This window comes from Mesocricetus auratus, unplaced genomic scaffold (genome assembly GCF_017639785.1).
Source record: "Mesocricetus auratus isolate SY011 unplaced genomic scaffold, BCM_Maur_2.0 contig_3395_pilon_obj, whole genome shotgun sequence".
Classification (NCBI taxonomy): domain Eukaryota; kingdom Metazoa; phylum Chordata; class Mammalia; order Rodentia; family Cricetidae; genus Mesocricetus; species Mesocricetus auratus.
In genome coordinates this window covers 58,137-74,292 of record NW_024433447.1, presented here as the reverse complement: position 1 = coordinate 74,292, position 16,156 = coordinate 58,137, and the positions used below count along the sequence as shown (strand labels likewise).

General features: G+C 40.0%; 1 protein-coding gene across 1 annotated transcript; it reads right to left on the bottom strand.

Moving 5' to 3' along the window:
• Positions 1 to 10,376: 10,376 nt before the first annotated feature.
• Positions 10,377 to 11,573, bottom strand: LOC121138479 (upstream-binding factor 1-like protein 1). The gene has a single exon (XM_040741157.1). The coding sequence runs from the start codon at positions 11,571 to 11,573 to the stop codon at positions 10,377 to 10,379; it is 1,197 nt and encodes a 398-aa protein (XP_040597091.1).
• Positions 11,574 to 16,156: the final 4,583 nt, after the last annotated feature.

Sequence of the window (16,156 nt, the reverse complement as noted above, 5' to 3'; positions counted from 1 at the left end):
GCACGTCAGGAGGGGAGGGAAATGGAGAGGGACCTGGAACTGACGTGTGAAGCAACCTTGTTTCTTATCTAAATTTAAACTGGAAAAAATTAAAATAAAGAAATAAATACACACAAAAAAAGAGAGACTTGGTCTGAGGTTTGGTTATTCTGAACCCTCAAGACTAGATAATTAGAGATTTAGTTTAAGTGTTGTTACCAAATGTTTGGAGGATTGAGGAAGAAAATCTGTTTCTTTTTTGTCTTATGATAAAGAAGTCTGTTGCCATTTCCCCCCTTTTTGGTTGGGGTATATAAAAATGTTAAAGAATAAACTTGGTGTGTCCAGCATTCACTGGATTGCCCTCCTGATTCTGTCCTATGTCTTGATCTTTTCCTTAACATCTTTACGTGTCATTTCTCAACTCTCACTCTCCCTCTTAGGTACAAACTTGTCAAGTAGGCTGGATGTGACTGAAGCCCCCACAAAGACGGGTTATTACAGATGGCTAATACAGATTCATGCTACAATGACAGGCTACCACATGGGCTACTACACTCCTGCAAAAATCACCTGCTGCTGCTGCTGTCTCTCTGCCTTTGTCTGATCCAGAGGCGGCCCCCTCCACCCCTGTCCTCTGCTTGCTCCTTTGGAGTAATACATATTGTTATTACTGAGAATTTGGTGTCTGATTGTGTCCTGTATTGACTCCAGGGTGCCACTCTTCCTTGCAACACAGATTTCAAAGGATCCTGTCTACAGATATACACATAATTAAAAGAAATAAATATGAGTATAGATATAATTAACTTGGATTCAAACAAAGAAAAAGCAAAGACCACAGTGTTTGGGATCCGGATCATGAGGGTGAAGGTGGGAAGAGCCCTAGCGTAAGGTGTCAGAGGCCCAGGGTTCCATCCTTAGCTCTTCATAAAATGGATATGCTGGCATATGATTATAATCTTAGCAGTCAGGATCTGGATAGAGTAGGATCAGAAGACTGTCTGAGCAAAGAGAGCAAGTAGCAATTAGCCCGGCCCTGTCAAAAATAAATAAACAGATAGATAAAAAGTAAATAAAAAATAAATTAATTGCAATAATAAGAATAGTATATAACTGGAGCTAGGTGGAAGGGGAGGAGAGGTTCAGAGTTTCAGACTGGGAGAGAGAGAGAGAGAGACAGAGAGACAGAGACAGAGACAGAGAGAGACAGAGACAGAGAGACAGAGAGACAGAGAGACAGAGAGAGAGCTAGGAGGATAGGAGGAGGAGGGAGGGAGGGAGGAAGGAGAGGCAGCAGACTTTAGAGGGCAAAAGATACCTTGGAGCTTTGGGACACAAAGTCACACTTGGCAGATCCCTGAAGTGGGTGCTTAGCCTGTACTCTAGATCTCAGGAAAAACAGAAAGCACTCTTACCTGCTTCTCCATCTCTTCAGGTACCACTTTCCTGCTTATGATATTTCATTTCATTTTATAAGACATATTTATTATTATTCCTCACTAAAGTGCAATCTTTTAAAAAATCACTCTGAAAAAGGATTGTGGAAAATAAAGTACTAATAGGAATTTTAATCATGTAGTTGTATGCAGTTTCTAATTTATTCTGTGTATTTAGAAATGAGACAGAAAAAACTGATGAAGTGTCATTAAAAGAAGAACTGAATGGTATGAAGCTTGCCAGAGTTCCAATCCTAGGAACTTTGCTTTCATGAGTTTACTGATAGTCAGACTTGTCAGTTTTATTGGATTTGTAAAGTAAACACCTCTGTGTATCTGTGATGGCATTTACAAACACAGTCAGAGATCAGCCCTATGATCTAGTCAGTTCATCAATCTCTTTATGGAATCACACTGTGATGGCATCTCTGTGGTGGTAAGATACTAAAGGTGGAGCCTGACACAACACAGGTCTCTCCAGCCACAATTTTAGGAGATATATGTTGTCCTGACCTCTTCCATTGTTTCCTTTCCGTTTCCCCCTGACCTCCATGATGTGCTCATCATACCCTTCTTCCAAGGATGGACTGATATCTCTGAAACTATGAGCCACATAAGTCCTTCCTAAGTCAGATGTTTTGCCTCAGTGGTTATAGAAGTTCACTGTTGATAAAAATTTAAACAGAAAGACACAAACAATACTTACACTTACTACACCAGAAAGGGAGTCCTGTTCTAGGGGAGAATCTAAAGTCCTTTGACACCATAAAGATCTCACAAGCATCTCTCCTATTTACATGAACACATTATCATGTTATCTGTACTCTGGTTCCCCAAAGTGCCTTCTTCTTCTGGGATGTTTTCCTGTGAGGACACAGGATTTATTCCTGAATAGATTGTTCAGAGAAGTGTGGTGATCTCATTCCTCCTGCTAGTCAAGCTAGGCTAGAGAAGGGACACATGACCTAGGCTTGGCCAAGGGCTGAGGACTTTGGGTCTTTTGAGGGAAACTTTCTCAACTTTCATATAAAGCCACTTGGAGAGATCATAGCTGAAGTCCCCTTGTTAAATGGCAGAACACAATTTCTTTTAGGCTTCAAATAAGTTGTATGGGAGAGTTTCTCTTTCTTGTAGGTTGTCTACAACCAGAAATAATCACAACTCATACTATTTCCCATTGAACCCTGACATTACCAATATTGGTGAATAGTTTCAGGGAAATCAATTCAAAAAACAACCCAAATGGAACCCAAATAAGGACAATGACAATCCCTCCACATGACCCGTTTAGAAAGTGTAGATGTTGATGCCTGAGAGGCCAACAGGGGACTGATCCAGACTCCATGAATGTAGTGCCAGGGAGGAGGCCACAGAAATCACTGGGGCCTTGGGTAGTAGATCAGTGTTTACCATAGAATTTGAATGAGATTTGGGAGCCCTTTCCTAATAGAGGCATGCTCTCTCAGCCTCGACACACGGGGAAAGACCTATGTCCTACCCAGGATGAAATGACAGACTTTAGAAATCCCCCCAAGAGGGCCTCTCCCTCCCTGGGGAATAATGTGGTGATTGGGTGAAGTCTGGTTGGCTTGTGGAAGGACAAGGGAGGAGGGTTGGGAGAGGGAGCTGGGACTGACTTGTGAAACATTCACATTTCTAATTTAAATAAAAACATATACTGAGAAAAAAAGCAAGTGTAGATGTTTGCTTCCCAGTCTTAACAAATGAATAATTTCTTGAATGGTTAATATTTGTTAGTATGTATACTCCAGCATTTTAAATTTGTGATTCTTTTGATTTTGACTTTTTGGCGACGTGGTGATTCTGTTGTTTTTGTAGCAAGAAGCTACGTAGGAAATGCTGATTTTTATCTAGTTAGGGTTTCTATTGCTGTGAAAAGATACCATGATCATGGCAACTCTTATAAAGGAAAAAGGCATTTAATTGGAGCTGGCTTACAGGTTCAGAGGTTTAGTCCCATTGTCGTCATGGTGGTAAGCATGGAGCATAAATGCAGACAGGATGCTGGGGAGATAGCTGAGAGTCCTACTTCTGCATCAGCAGGTTGCAGGAAGTGAGATTAGCACTACTACTGTCTTGAGCTTCTGAAACATCCATGCCCTCTCCCCAGGGACACACTTACTCCAACAATGCCAAACTCCTAATAATGATACTCCTTATGAGTCTATCAGGGTCATTTTCACTCAACTACTACAATTGTTTAGTTAAATCACAGAAGGCAACCGTTCATCTGGATGTTTTTGGTGAAATATTCCACTTACCTTGTGACACAGGATTTTCCCAGTTTCCCAGGAGGTGAAAGCCAAGCAGGCAAACACCTATCCAATAAGCTATAGATGTGATCAGACCCTGAACATGCCCAGACTTGCTCTCATTTTTTGTTACATCTTTTGTACACTGCTGCATTTGTTGTTGTCTTTTGTAATCTGCTACTAACAATTAATGTGTTTTGGCTTGGTTTCTCTTTTTCAAGAGAGGGTTCTCTGTGTGACCCTGAGTATACTGACACTTCCTCTGAAGATCAGGCTTGTCTCAGAAGTCCACCTGCCTTTGCCTCCCAAGTGCTGGGATAAATGATGCTTCTCACTATTGTCTGTCAGAAGTTAACTTTTTAATAAATATTCTTCCTGTGGGCTTCACATTCCTTGAACCTGCTGAATGAAAAGCAGGCATTCGAGCAAGATTGCAAATTATCCTGGTGCAGAGCAGAGGTGCAATATTCTGGCTAAAGAATGCAGTTCTCCAAGGAAGGGAAATCATCAGGGATAATGTCCTATGAGTTGATGAGGGTCTGAGAAGTGTGTCAAAGCCAGCAAGCCAGAACGTATCTGCTAGAGCCCAAAGACCATGTCTTCACAGTGTTTCCTTGATGTAGTGATGAGTATCCTACTATGTTGATTCTCAGATTACTCTGAAAATTAATCAGCTCTAGTAAAAAGAGAACAGGCTTTTTGATAAATCAATGATACTAGGCTTTTCCCAGAAAATATAAACACAAAAAAGAAAGAAACATAGAAAGACAAGGAGAGAGGGAAAAAGTCAGAAAAGAAGAGAGAAAAATCTAGCAGAAAGACAGATCATTCATCCTTTATGCATTAATATGTACATGGTAAGTTAGTGTATTGATACAGTGTGTGTCCATGCTTTATATGAAAAATAGCATGTAGAAGTGTGTGTTGGTAAAAGCTATGGCAGATCAAACAAATGACACAATGACATAAATAGATCTACAGAGCAAAAGTAGTCAAACGATGTTTGCATAACACACTACAAATGTGTAAGTAAGAAGTTGCAGTCTGAGATGCAAAAAGGAGACAGATCAACTGGGTGGTGAATACACTGGCATGTGTCCATAGGTGTATATGGGTCACATAGAATGTGTCAGGAAACATGGAAGTTCTAAGTTCCCTAGTAACAGCTGAATTCCTTCTTGACACCTTTACTGTCCCCAAGCTCATACAAAAATGACAGAAAATAAATAAGGAATTAAAATACGTAGTCAACAGGAAAATAGAGCTATGGGTAAACTTAATACATAAGGCAAATGGAATGGAATTTGGAGAGACAGCTTACTGGTTAAGATTACTTGTTGCTTTTGCAGAGGACCAGGTTTTGTTTCCTAGCACTTATGTGGTAGTGCACATCAATCTCTAACTCAAATGTCAAGATATCCAATGCACTTTTCTGGCCACCATAGGAACTAGACACACATATAGTGCATACCACACATAAAAAACTAAAATAAGTAATTTAAAACCTTTATAGAGGGAAAGAAATGGTGTGAAAATTCTGTGTATACTTCAACCAGCAGATAAAAGAGTGAGAAGAATGGTCTACATGTGCAAAAATCACACTCAAAGGAGACAAAGAGAAAACATAAAGAGAACCCAAGAAGCCCAAGTGATATGTGGAACACAAAATTGATAGAACTTTACCTGTGTATAGGAAGAGAAAAGGAAAGAATAATATTAAAGAGAATGAAGAAAACAAAGGTTCATAATATTAATATTGGGGGTATAATGATATTTTATTGACAAGTTAAGTTAATGATAGAGAGGTTATTGACTCAATTAACTCTATAGTCAAAGATTCTAGCAATTGTGGAGTGATTGAAGATATCTGAGACCCAAACTAAAGCTGAGGCTCTGATAATAGAGAGTCCACAAAGTTGCAGAGACAAAACCATCGAAACACCACACATACAAATCTTCCTCAGAAAATAAAACTAATTAAGAGAAGTGGGCCTAGAGGCATAGGTTCGTAATCCCGAATTGTTAGGAATCTTGGGTTGGAGAACAAACATTTAAGGACAACCTGAGTAACTTAGCAAGATCCTGCCTCAGAGTGAAATGAATAAAACAGATATGGGAAGAGAGGTCACTGGGAGAGTGCTTGTCTGGATGTATGAGGCCGTGGGTTCTATCTCTGGCAAAGGCAATAAAGATGATGATGATAAACCTGAAACATAGAATCTGCATAGTAAACACACAACTTGGATAGAGAATACCTGACAGGAAACAATCAAGAAATTACCTCATTAAATATTAGAGTAATATTACTCCTAACCTGAGATTGAATCCACAGAATCCTTGTTAAATGTTGGGTGTGTCTACATGTAAGATTATAATGTTAATATGCTGTGGGTTGGGACTGTAGGATTACTGGAGCTTGCTGGTTGCCAAGCTTCTGGTTTATTGATAACACAGGACACTCATCAACCTCCCTTGGCCTCTGGACTTGTGGTCAATGGCATGACCTCCCCCCACACACACACACATACACTCAGTAGGCAAAAATCTGAGTACAATATAATAGCACCTTAAGTCCCAGCACTCGGGAGGGAGAGGCAGGCAGACCTCTGAGTTTCTTATCAGTATGGCTTACATAGTGAGTTTTGGGCCAGCCAATGATACAGAGTAAGACACTGTCTCAAAAAATAACCAAACAAACAAACCAACCAACCAACAAAAACAAAAAACTCTACTTAGAAAAACAAAAACAATCAAAAATAAAAAAAAACAAAAGTAGGAAGGAAAGACATTTTAGAGAGAGTTGTAACACCATACAGTTATACAGGAAAACCTCCCAGCAAATTTTGTTGTTGTTGATGTTCTTTTGGTTTTTGTTTTGTTTTGTTTTGTGTGGGGGTTCTATGTGACTTTGGAGGCTGTCCTAGAAGTAGACAAGGCTGGTCTCAAACACACATATATCTGCCTGTCTCTGACCCCCATGTGTTGGGATAACTGGTGCGAGTCACCATCGACCAGCTCCCCATCAAAGTTGTAAACATTGCTGAACATGTTCTTACAGAAGCAGAAGACAGCTGTATAGGTATTTGCATCAAACATAGTAGCTGCTCAGGAAAAGAATCTGCAGCAGTCTGGCTGTGGTGGCACATACCTTTAATCCCAGCACTGGGGAGGCAGAGGCAGACAGATCTCTGTAAATTCTAGACCAGACTGGTCTACAAGAACCAGTTCCAGGACAGCATCCAAATCCATAGAGAAATCCTGCTTGAACCCCCCACCCTCCAAAAAAAAAACAAAACCAAAGCAAAGAAAGTAAGAATGGCAGCAAGCATGACACAGACCCTCAGGAAAACAAAACACTACAATTGAATGAGTTACAGGTTGTCACAGGAACTGCTGCCCCACTGACATAAGTGAAATATGCTATGGGGTCACTTGAAGTTCAGTCAGGCTTGTAACAGCAAATCTTAAGGTACCTGTGATGGCTATTCTTGGTTGTGAACTTGAGTGCATCTGGAATGAACTACAATCCAGAATTGGAGGGTACACATGTGATCCTGATCTTAAGTCTGAAAGACACCGACTTTTTGTTTGTTTTTGTTTTTGTTTTTAGAGACATTGTTTCTCTTTTTAACAGCCCTGGCTGTTCTGGAACTCACTCTGTAGAGCAGGATGCCCTTGAATTTACAGAGATCTGCCTGCCTCTGCCTGGATTAAAGGCCTGTGCCACTATCCAGCAAGACACTGCCATTTGATCCAGATCGCCATGCACAAAACTTAAGTCCAAATGGATCAAAGACCTCAACATAAATCCAGCCACACTGAACCTCTTAGAAGAGAGAGTGGGTGGTACCCTTGAACAAATTGGTACAGGAGACAGCTTCCTGAACATAACACCACTAGCACAGACAGTGAGATCAACAATTCATAAATGGGACCTCCTGAAACTGAGAAGCTTCTGTAAGGCAAAGGACACAGTCAGCAAGACAAAAAGGCAGCCCACAGAATGGGAAAAAACATTCACTAACCCCACATCTGACAGAGGATTGATCTCCAAAATTTACAAAGAACTCAAGAAGTAAGTCTCCAAAACACTAAAGGATCCAATTAAAAAGTGGGCTGCAGAACTAGAATAGAGAATTTTCAATAAAGGAGTCTAAAATGGCTGAGAGGCACTTGAGAAAGTGCTCAACATCCTTAGCCATCCGGGAAATGCAAATCAAAACTACTCTGAGATACCATCTCACTCCTGTCAGAATGGCTAAAATGAAAAACACCAATGACAATTTATGCTGGAGAGGATGTGGTAAAAGGGGAACACTCTTCCATTGCTGGTGGGAGTGGCAACTGGTTCTGCCATTTTGGAAATCAGTATGGAGACTCCTCAGAAAAATGGGAATAACCTACCACAAGACCCAGCAACTCTACTCTTAGTCATATATCCAAAAGATGCCCATTCATACAACAAAGATGTCTGTTCCTCTATGTGCATAGCAGCATTATTTGTAATAGCCAGAACTTGGAAACAATCTAGATGCCCCTCAACTGAAGAGTGGATAGAGAAAATGTGGTACATTTACATAATGGAGTACTTTTCAGCAGAAAAAAACAATGGAATCCTGAGATTTGCAGGCAAATGGATGACACTAGAAGAAACTATCCTGAGTGAGGTAACACAGTCACAAAAAGAGAAAAATGGCGTGTACTCTCTCATATATGGATTTTAGACATAGATCTCTGGAGTGCCAGCCTACAATCCCATGGCCAGAGAGTCTGGGAAACAGAACCTTCATTCAGTGGCTGATGGAAGAAGAGGCAGACTCCCATGGCTAAGCACTGAGCTGATCTCAGGAAATCCAGTAACAAAGAGGGTGGACTGATGACCAAAGTGATTAAGACTGGACTGGTTTAACCCCCAGAAACAGCTGACCTGACAAAGGTTAACTCTTGAATCCCAGGCTGATGCCTGGGAATCCAGCATGGGACTGATCAAGACCCCCTGAATGGGGGTGTCAGTGAGGAGGCCTAGGTAATTTATTGAGCCTTGGGCAGTAGATCAGTATTCATCCCGAGTATACACACAGACTTTGGACTCCCATCCAACAATGTGAGATGCACTCTGACCCTGAACTCTTGGGGAGGCTCTAGGCCCTGCCCTGGATGAAATGACAGACTGTGGACACCCCCATGGAGGGCCTCACCCTCCCTGGGGAAATGAGGGGATATTGGGGAGGGTTGAGGGGAGGGCATAGGAGGAGGGGAGGGAAACGGAGAGAGAACTGGAACTGACTTGTGAAGCAACCTTGTTTCTAGTCTAAATTTAAACTTAAAAATAAATAATAATAAAAATTTCATGACTGCATGATTAAGGATAAGAAAATTAATAAACATCATTCATTAAAGTTGTTTATTTGTATAAGTAAATATCCATATCTGGCAACATGCTACAACTTAATTCAAATTCATGTATCAACAGAGTTTCATGGCAGCAAATCCCGTAAGTTTTAGCTAATTTTTTAAAAGACCAATTTATCACTACTATATTTTAATATTGTTGCATTTGATCCAACATCTTTTTTGTTTTTTTTCCAGACAGTATTTCTCTGTGGCTTTGGAGGCTGTCCTGGTACTGTCTCTTGTAGACAAGGGTCTCAAACTCTCAGAGATCCGACTGCCTCTGCCTCCTGAATGATGAAATCTAAAGTGTGCCCCACCACCACCTGGCTTGATGTAACATCTTTAAAAGCATTAATAAGCAAATCAGAGAGAGGTACAAAATTGTAAATTTTACAAAAAGTGCACCAAAATATTTTTTCTTGTAATAATACATAAACAGTTATTCACTAAGATTACAATGATAGTGCACTGTAAATGTAAAATGGAATTATTTTGGCAAATTTTTCATTAGATAACTGACAAATATTTGGAGAGATGCACATATTTAACCAGATTTAAATATTATACATTATAAATATTTACAAAAATATCCCAGTACTCTATTAATATGTACAAGTTTTACAATTAATGTTTGAGTCAAAATAAATAAAATAAATATTTATGTACAAATAAATTTCCATGGTTTTAAACAATTTCTACAAGACAATATTCATGAAAAGAGCATAGACTGTTCAGAAGCAAAATGATAAGCAACATTACATTTATTTAAAATGCTACTAAGCAGCATAATTACAGTACTGTGGTGCTGATGAATGTTTTAAAAACATTATGTATTGCAAGAGGACAGAGTATCTCTATCTATCTGTGTTTCTCCTTATCCTGAATATTGGAGGTGAGATTCACTGTTTGAAACAGCAAGGCCTAAGAGGCCCTTTCTAGAATTCACTGGTACCACTTGTATACACAGGGCCTAACTTTATAAAACTGGTTTTATAGTTTATTCGAATAAATGTAAATAGCTTCTAGGTGCTGTCTCAAGTGGGTCTTCCTAAGCCTATGGACCTGATGAAGGCAATACTATGGCAAATTCCCCTCTCCCCAGACTGTACTCCTTTGTATTTAGTAAGCAAAGGAGGGGTTCAGGAGGAGAAAACAAGGGAATACAACAGCACAGAGAAGACAGGTCCCCTTCTGTCAGGCATGCTCTGGGTTTTAAACGATAACTTAGGATACGAAAGTGACGAAGATGGAGTCTAATTCTGAGCATTCCGCTAAGGGCCATGCCAGTCAGTCAGTCATCTCCACCTTCGTCTGTACTGCTAGAGTCTGAGGAGCTGCTGGAGTCCTCCTCTTTGCCATCTTCCATCGTATTCATATTCTGCCCGGATGCCTGGGAGCCACCATCGTGGCCCTGAATAGTCTTTGGGGAATCTGCTCTAGGAGCTGGCGGTCCTTGCATTTTTACAGGCCCGACTTGCAGCTCCTTTGCTGAGTTGGACTCCTGATGCGTTGGTTGACATTTGGGGCTTGGACCTCCAGACTTGGCAAAGTTCTTTCGCTTACCACAGGTGGCCCTTGCCTCTTTGTATGCATCATACTCCTCTGGTGACAATCCCTTGAGCCAGAGGTCCATCTTCACCCAGTATTGTTTCTGTAGCTCTTCAGCCTGACGGGCATAACGCTCTTTCTGGCTCTCTGGGACTCGCTGCCATAGTCTGCTAATTTCAACCCGGCGCTTCCTAAGGGGTAGATGGCTCAGCTCCAGACTTGACCACGAATCTTGGTGAAATTTGTGGTACCCATTCATAGGGGGTTTCTTGGGTTCTCCCTGAAATTTCATCACTGCGGGAAATGTTTTGGGAGATTCCTTTTTTAGAGGGGACTTTACGATTTTCCTGTCTCCTTGTATTTTCTTAGGGACTTTGGTTTGGTGGTTCCTGATCACCACAGATTCCTTAGATTGCTCTGCACCACGGTGATTTTCCCTGAATTTAGTTAGTTTTTCCTTAAATTCTTGTTTCTCCTTCTGGAAGGCCTGAATATATTTCTCCTTGATCTCTTCTGGCAGCTTGTTGTATTTCTCAGCCAGGATTTTGGTCAGCTGTAGGTTGTTGTACTTAGGATACATCTGACAGTACTTGGCCCGCTGCTCCTTGTAAAAGCGCAGATAGGCAGTCAGGGGTCTTTTGGGGAAGTCAGGATGTTTCTTCACTGTCTTACTTTTGCGAGGTTCTTTAGTAAGTTCAGAGGCTTCCAGAACTAATTCTGAGAGTGTGCGGTACTTCCTCAAATTATGAGAAATCTGCATCCACTTTTCTTTGCACATTTTTCCCGAAAAATGGTTAAAAGCCACTTTGTCCCAGTCTAGATCTTCCTGGGTCTTTTTGAACGATCGGGAGTCGTCTGAGGGGATATTATTTTTCATGCATTCCAGTAACTTCAGAATGTCTCTTTCGGACCAGTGATGTTGTTTATCAAACGATGCCATTACTAGCGTAGGTTCTGTGCCCAACAATAGTATCTCTGTTTGCAAACACCTCAAAGGTAGCTCAAACTGCTTAGACAAACACACACAACTTAGTAGATAGTTTCTGAATTCCACAGTTTGTGTGAATCTATATTTCTGAGGAGAAATAAAAAAATGCTAAGCTTCAGTATTGGGATTTGCAAAAGCAAATCAGGTATCACTTGTAACATGTTTCCTACACAGTTAATTTACTATTAACAATGTAAACGGATAATGCATCCTTTTGAAATACAAGGTTTTTTGCCTTACATGTAATATATGCTTCAGCCTCCTTTTCCAAATATGACCAGAGCTTACCTGAAAAACGAGGGAATGAAGTGGGCCATGGTGATATACTGCTTTATTCCCCAGAACCAGGGAGATATGTTTCTGTAAATTCAGGGGCAGCCTGGTGTATATATAAAATTCTAGGACAACCAGGGCTATAAGGTGATGATACTCGTGTGTGTGTGTGTGTGTGTGTGTGTGTGTGTGTGTGTGTGTGTGTGTGAAATAAGCACCAGGCAGAAGAAGCTTAAATGCACACACACACACACAGACAGAGAGAGAGAGAGAGAGAGAGAGAGAGAGAGAGAGAGAGAGAGAGAGAGAGAGAGAGAGAGAGAGAGAGAGAGAGAGAGAGAGAGAGAGAGAGGGAAAATCCTGGTGGGAAATGGGATAAAAAGACAAGAACAGAATGACAAAAAAGAAAAGGACTTCCCCAATGCAGAGCCCCTAAGTGTGGCTGCTCACTGGATAGAGCCAAGATGTTCATCACTTACATGCAAATGAGAGGAAAACAGGAGACAAGACACTGAACTCCCTAGACATCCAACTGTGGCAATCTTATGGTTTGGACATGTGTCTATAATAAATGATGGATTTACATAGTTCTCTAGGACTTTGCACTGGAAGTCAAGTTGAATCTCTTCCATTGGTTTCAAACAAGCTTGTCATGATCACATTTGCACTTTTATTTGGCTACACTTTCTACACACACACAAGCCTCAGTAAAGATATTGCCTGTCTCATAAGCATTCTTTAAAATATCTGGAACCTAAACTTGAACACATAGCAACTTCTATGAGGGTTGCTATTCTCACACCAATATTGTCCTATCTCTGCAATGTGGCTCAACAGATCACTCTGAATATTCTCATAATTTTATCAAAAATGTTCTCTGAACCTTACAACCTTACATAAGCCAAATTGTACGCAATCTGCTGAGCTGTTTGTTGTTTTTTGTGCACATATGGTTTCAGAGCTAAGTGCTCTGGCTCATCCTTGGGAGAGGCTAATTCTCTCGAAGGATACATATTGAGAGTAAACTTCCAAATACTTGAGAGTAACACTGAGAATTATTTTTAAGTGTGATAACATAAAAATGATATATCCATCCATCATTTAAAATTCTCTGAAAAGAACACTGATTATAAGACTAGTTGAATCATACCTTCAACTTTTTAAAATTGAGTCAAAATCAACATTATCAAGCACAGGCTTGCTTCCCATTCAGGATCCTCCTTTCTGAAGCTCCCAAGTAGAACCAAATAAAACTGAGTGGTTTCCATGGACTGAACTCTTGGATCCCAGTGGCAGAGAGGGAGGAGTGATGAGCAAAGGATTAAGACTGAGCTGGTGAAACACACAGAGACAGCTGACCTGAAGAAGGGGGAGCTCTTGGACCCCAGACTGAGAGGCCAGCATGGGACTGATCCAGATCCCCTAAATTTGGGTGTTAGTGAGGAGGCCTCCGCAATCTATGGAGCCTTGGGCAGTAAGTCAGTATTTATCCCTAGCATACCAATGGACTTTGTGTGCCTATCCCACAATGAGGGATGCTCTCTCAGCCTGGACTCTTGGGGGAGGCCCTAGGCCCTTCCCTGAATGAAATGATGTATTCTGGAGATCCCCCATGGAGGGCCTCACCCTCTCTAGGGAAAGGAGTAGTGACTGGGTAGGAGGCTGGGGGGATTGGTAGGGGTACAGGGGAGGGGTGAGGGGGCCCGAGCTGGGATTGACATGTGAAGCAAGCTTGTTTCTAATTTAAATAAAAAAGATGAGTGGTTTTAGTTAGCTTTTTGATTATTCTCTTAATGATAGGGAGAGAACAAAACATGTACTAGGTAAGCTATTAATGAGCCGAGACCCTGCCACTAGGAGTTCCTTAAACGTATAATGTTACTAAATGAATGTGTCATAATACACTAATAACATATTGTTTTTAAATGCTTTAAAAATACCCAAGTGTTGGTGGTGCACACCTATAATTCCAGCACTCAGGAGGCAGAGGCAGGTGAATCTCTCTGAGTTTGAGACCAGCCTGGTCTATAAAGCCAGTTCCAGGACAGCCAAGGCTGTTTCACAGAGAAACCCTGTCACAAAAAAAAACAAACCAAACCAAACCCAATCCCCTCCAAAAAAGCTTCAAAATATATTTGAGACTCAAGACTGTAGCTTCTCATACTGTAGAAGGCTTTATATACATACAATGTTTTTGAATTCTATGCTGTGCATTAAGTTTATATCCCAAGCAAAAAATAGAATGCCATGATACCTCCAAACATTCAAAATTTAGGTTCACAAGGAACATAAAATAGATGGAAAAATCACATTAATTTTAAAGTTTAAAGTCATGATAGACTAAAACTCTGTAGCTTAAGAGGAATCTCATAATAATGACATCCTGTGTATTAACTATGCCCCATAGAACTATTTGAGAATCTTTGAATTAGAAAAAATATAAAGTCATACACTCAGGGTTTCAATTCATCTCCAAATCCTCTGGTCTCATCAACATTGCAGGAAAGTCTGTCCTTTGCTTCAGGAATGCTGTGTCTTTGTCTTCTCAGTTCTCTGCACACCTCCAAGTGCCTCTGAACTGAACACAACTTGCAGTTGAAAAGCCTTTATATTAGAGAGCTGGAAGCCCCACCTTAGGGTGGAGTGTTTCCGGTTAGCCTGATCTTATAATCTCTTTCCTTAGCACACTGGATACACCTTGAGTGTTGTTTTGGCCCTCGTGGCTGTTTTCCTGTAAGCAATTAGACACTCCGGTAATGAATTCTCTCTGTCTGTCTCTGTCTCCCCCTCATTGAAATAGGGTCTCTCTGTTATGTAGCTCTGGTTGTACTGGAACTTTTTACAGAGGTCAGGCTGGCCTTCAATTTGCAGATATCCACATACCTTTGCCTCCCATGTGCTGGGATTAAAGACGTGTGTCACCATTCCTGGCTGAGTAAGAAAAATTTTACAATTAGATAATTTGAAGTAGGAACATTCACTCCTTCAAATAACACAATTTAATAAGTTCCCTGCTAATTGTATAGCCACTTTATCCTTCCTATTCCTTTAAAGAACCCTGACTAATCTATGATTTCAAATGTCAAAATGAAATCTCCTCTTCTATATTTGGAATATACAAATTTTAAACATCTATGTATTTAGCTTTGTTGAAGCTAGACTACGTATTTTGGAGTGTAGGAAAGATATTTTGGAACAGATTTGATATTTGTAATGGTTAGAAAGCATTGATTGATACAGATTCTTTATTTAATTGGTGTAAACAGGGACACAAGGACAATAGCTTTTCTAAGATTGCTGTTCTTTTTTTGAAGGTAGCTTTTTTTTTCTTGTCTTTCTAGGAGGTGGAAGAGGACTTCATTTTAAATGACTTACTCTTTTTTGTTTGGTTTTGTTTGGTGGTGGTGGTGGGGGTTGGTACTAGAACTGAACCCAGGACCTTGTATAATGCTAATGAGCACATACTCTACTATTAAACTGCCTCCTTAGCCCTCCATTCTTTTTTAATGAAAACAAATATATGTTTGGGTTTAGGCATGCTCAATTTGGCTGTTTGGTTGTGAAGGCTGACTTCATGAAAACCCAGTAGGTTTATCATGCATAAAATGAGCATCAATGCACGGATAAGTTCATGTATACTTGTCTGCAAATATTCCTTAGTCCTCCCAAAAACCTTATTATACTTTATATTGGGATTTTCAATATGATCATGATTTAGGATAGATTTTTTTCAATCAGTGTACTAAGGTTGAGTTCTGTTGTGTTTTCACACTTAAAAGTTGTTGATGTTTACGTAAGACTTCTCATGTGACTTAGCTGCTGTTTTTAAGGAGAGCTGAGTCATTTGTGAGGAATTCCTGCTTTCTAGAATTGGTGAAGGTTTGAACATTTAAGGTGTAGAGTTAAATTAGAAATGTTAAGTATTTCATCTTAATGTCTTATGGATTTGTGATTTTGTTGTTTTAATAACCAAAGGAACATTCCCCACTAGAAGTAACAAGAATAGGTTTTTCTTACCAGGGGAAGGCATTTTTGTTATTATAAAAGATAACTTACAAGTATTGGTGGTAATTACATTAGACATTTTTGGTGACCATGGAAAATTATAAAAAATTCTAGCACTTTAGTTCTTTTCTTATAAATGCAGTTTTACATTAAATAGGGTAATATTTATTCTAGAAAATATGAATTACAGTGCTAAACCTGATTTTGTTTTGTGAATTTGTCATGGAAAATTTTGTAAAATGTTTCTTTACATGGAA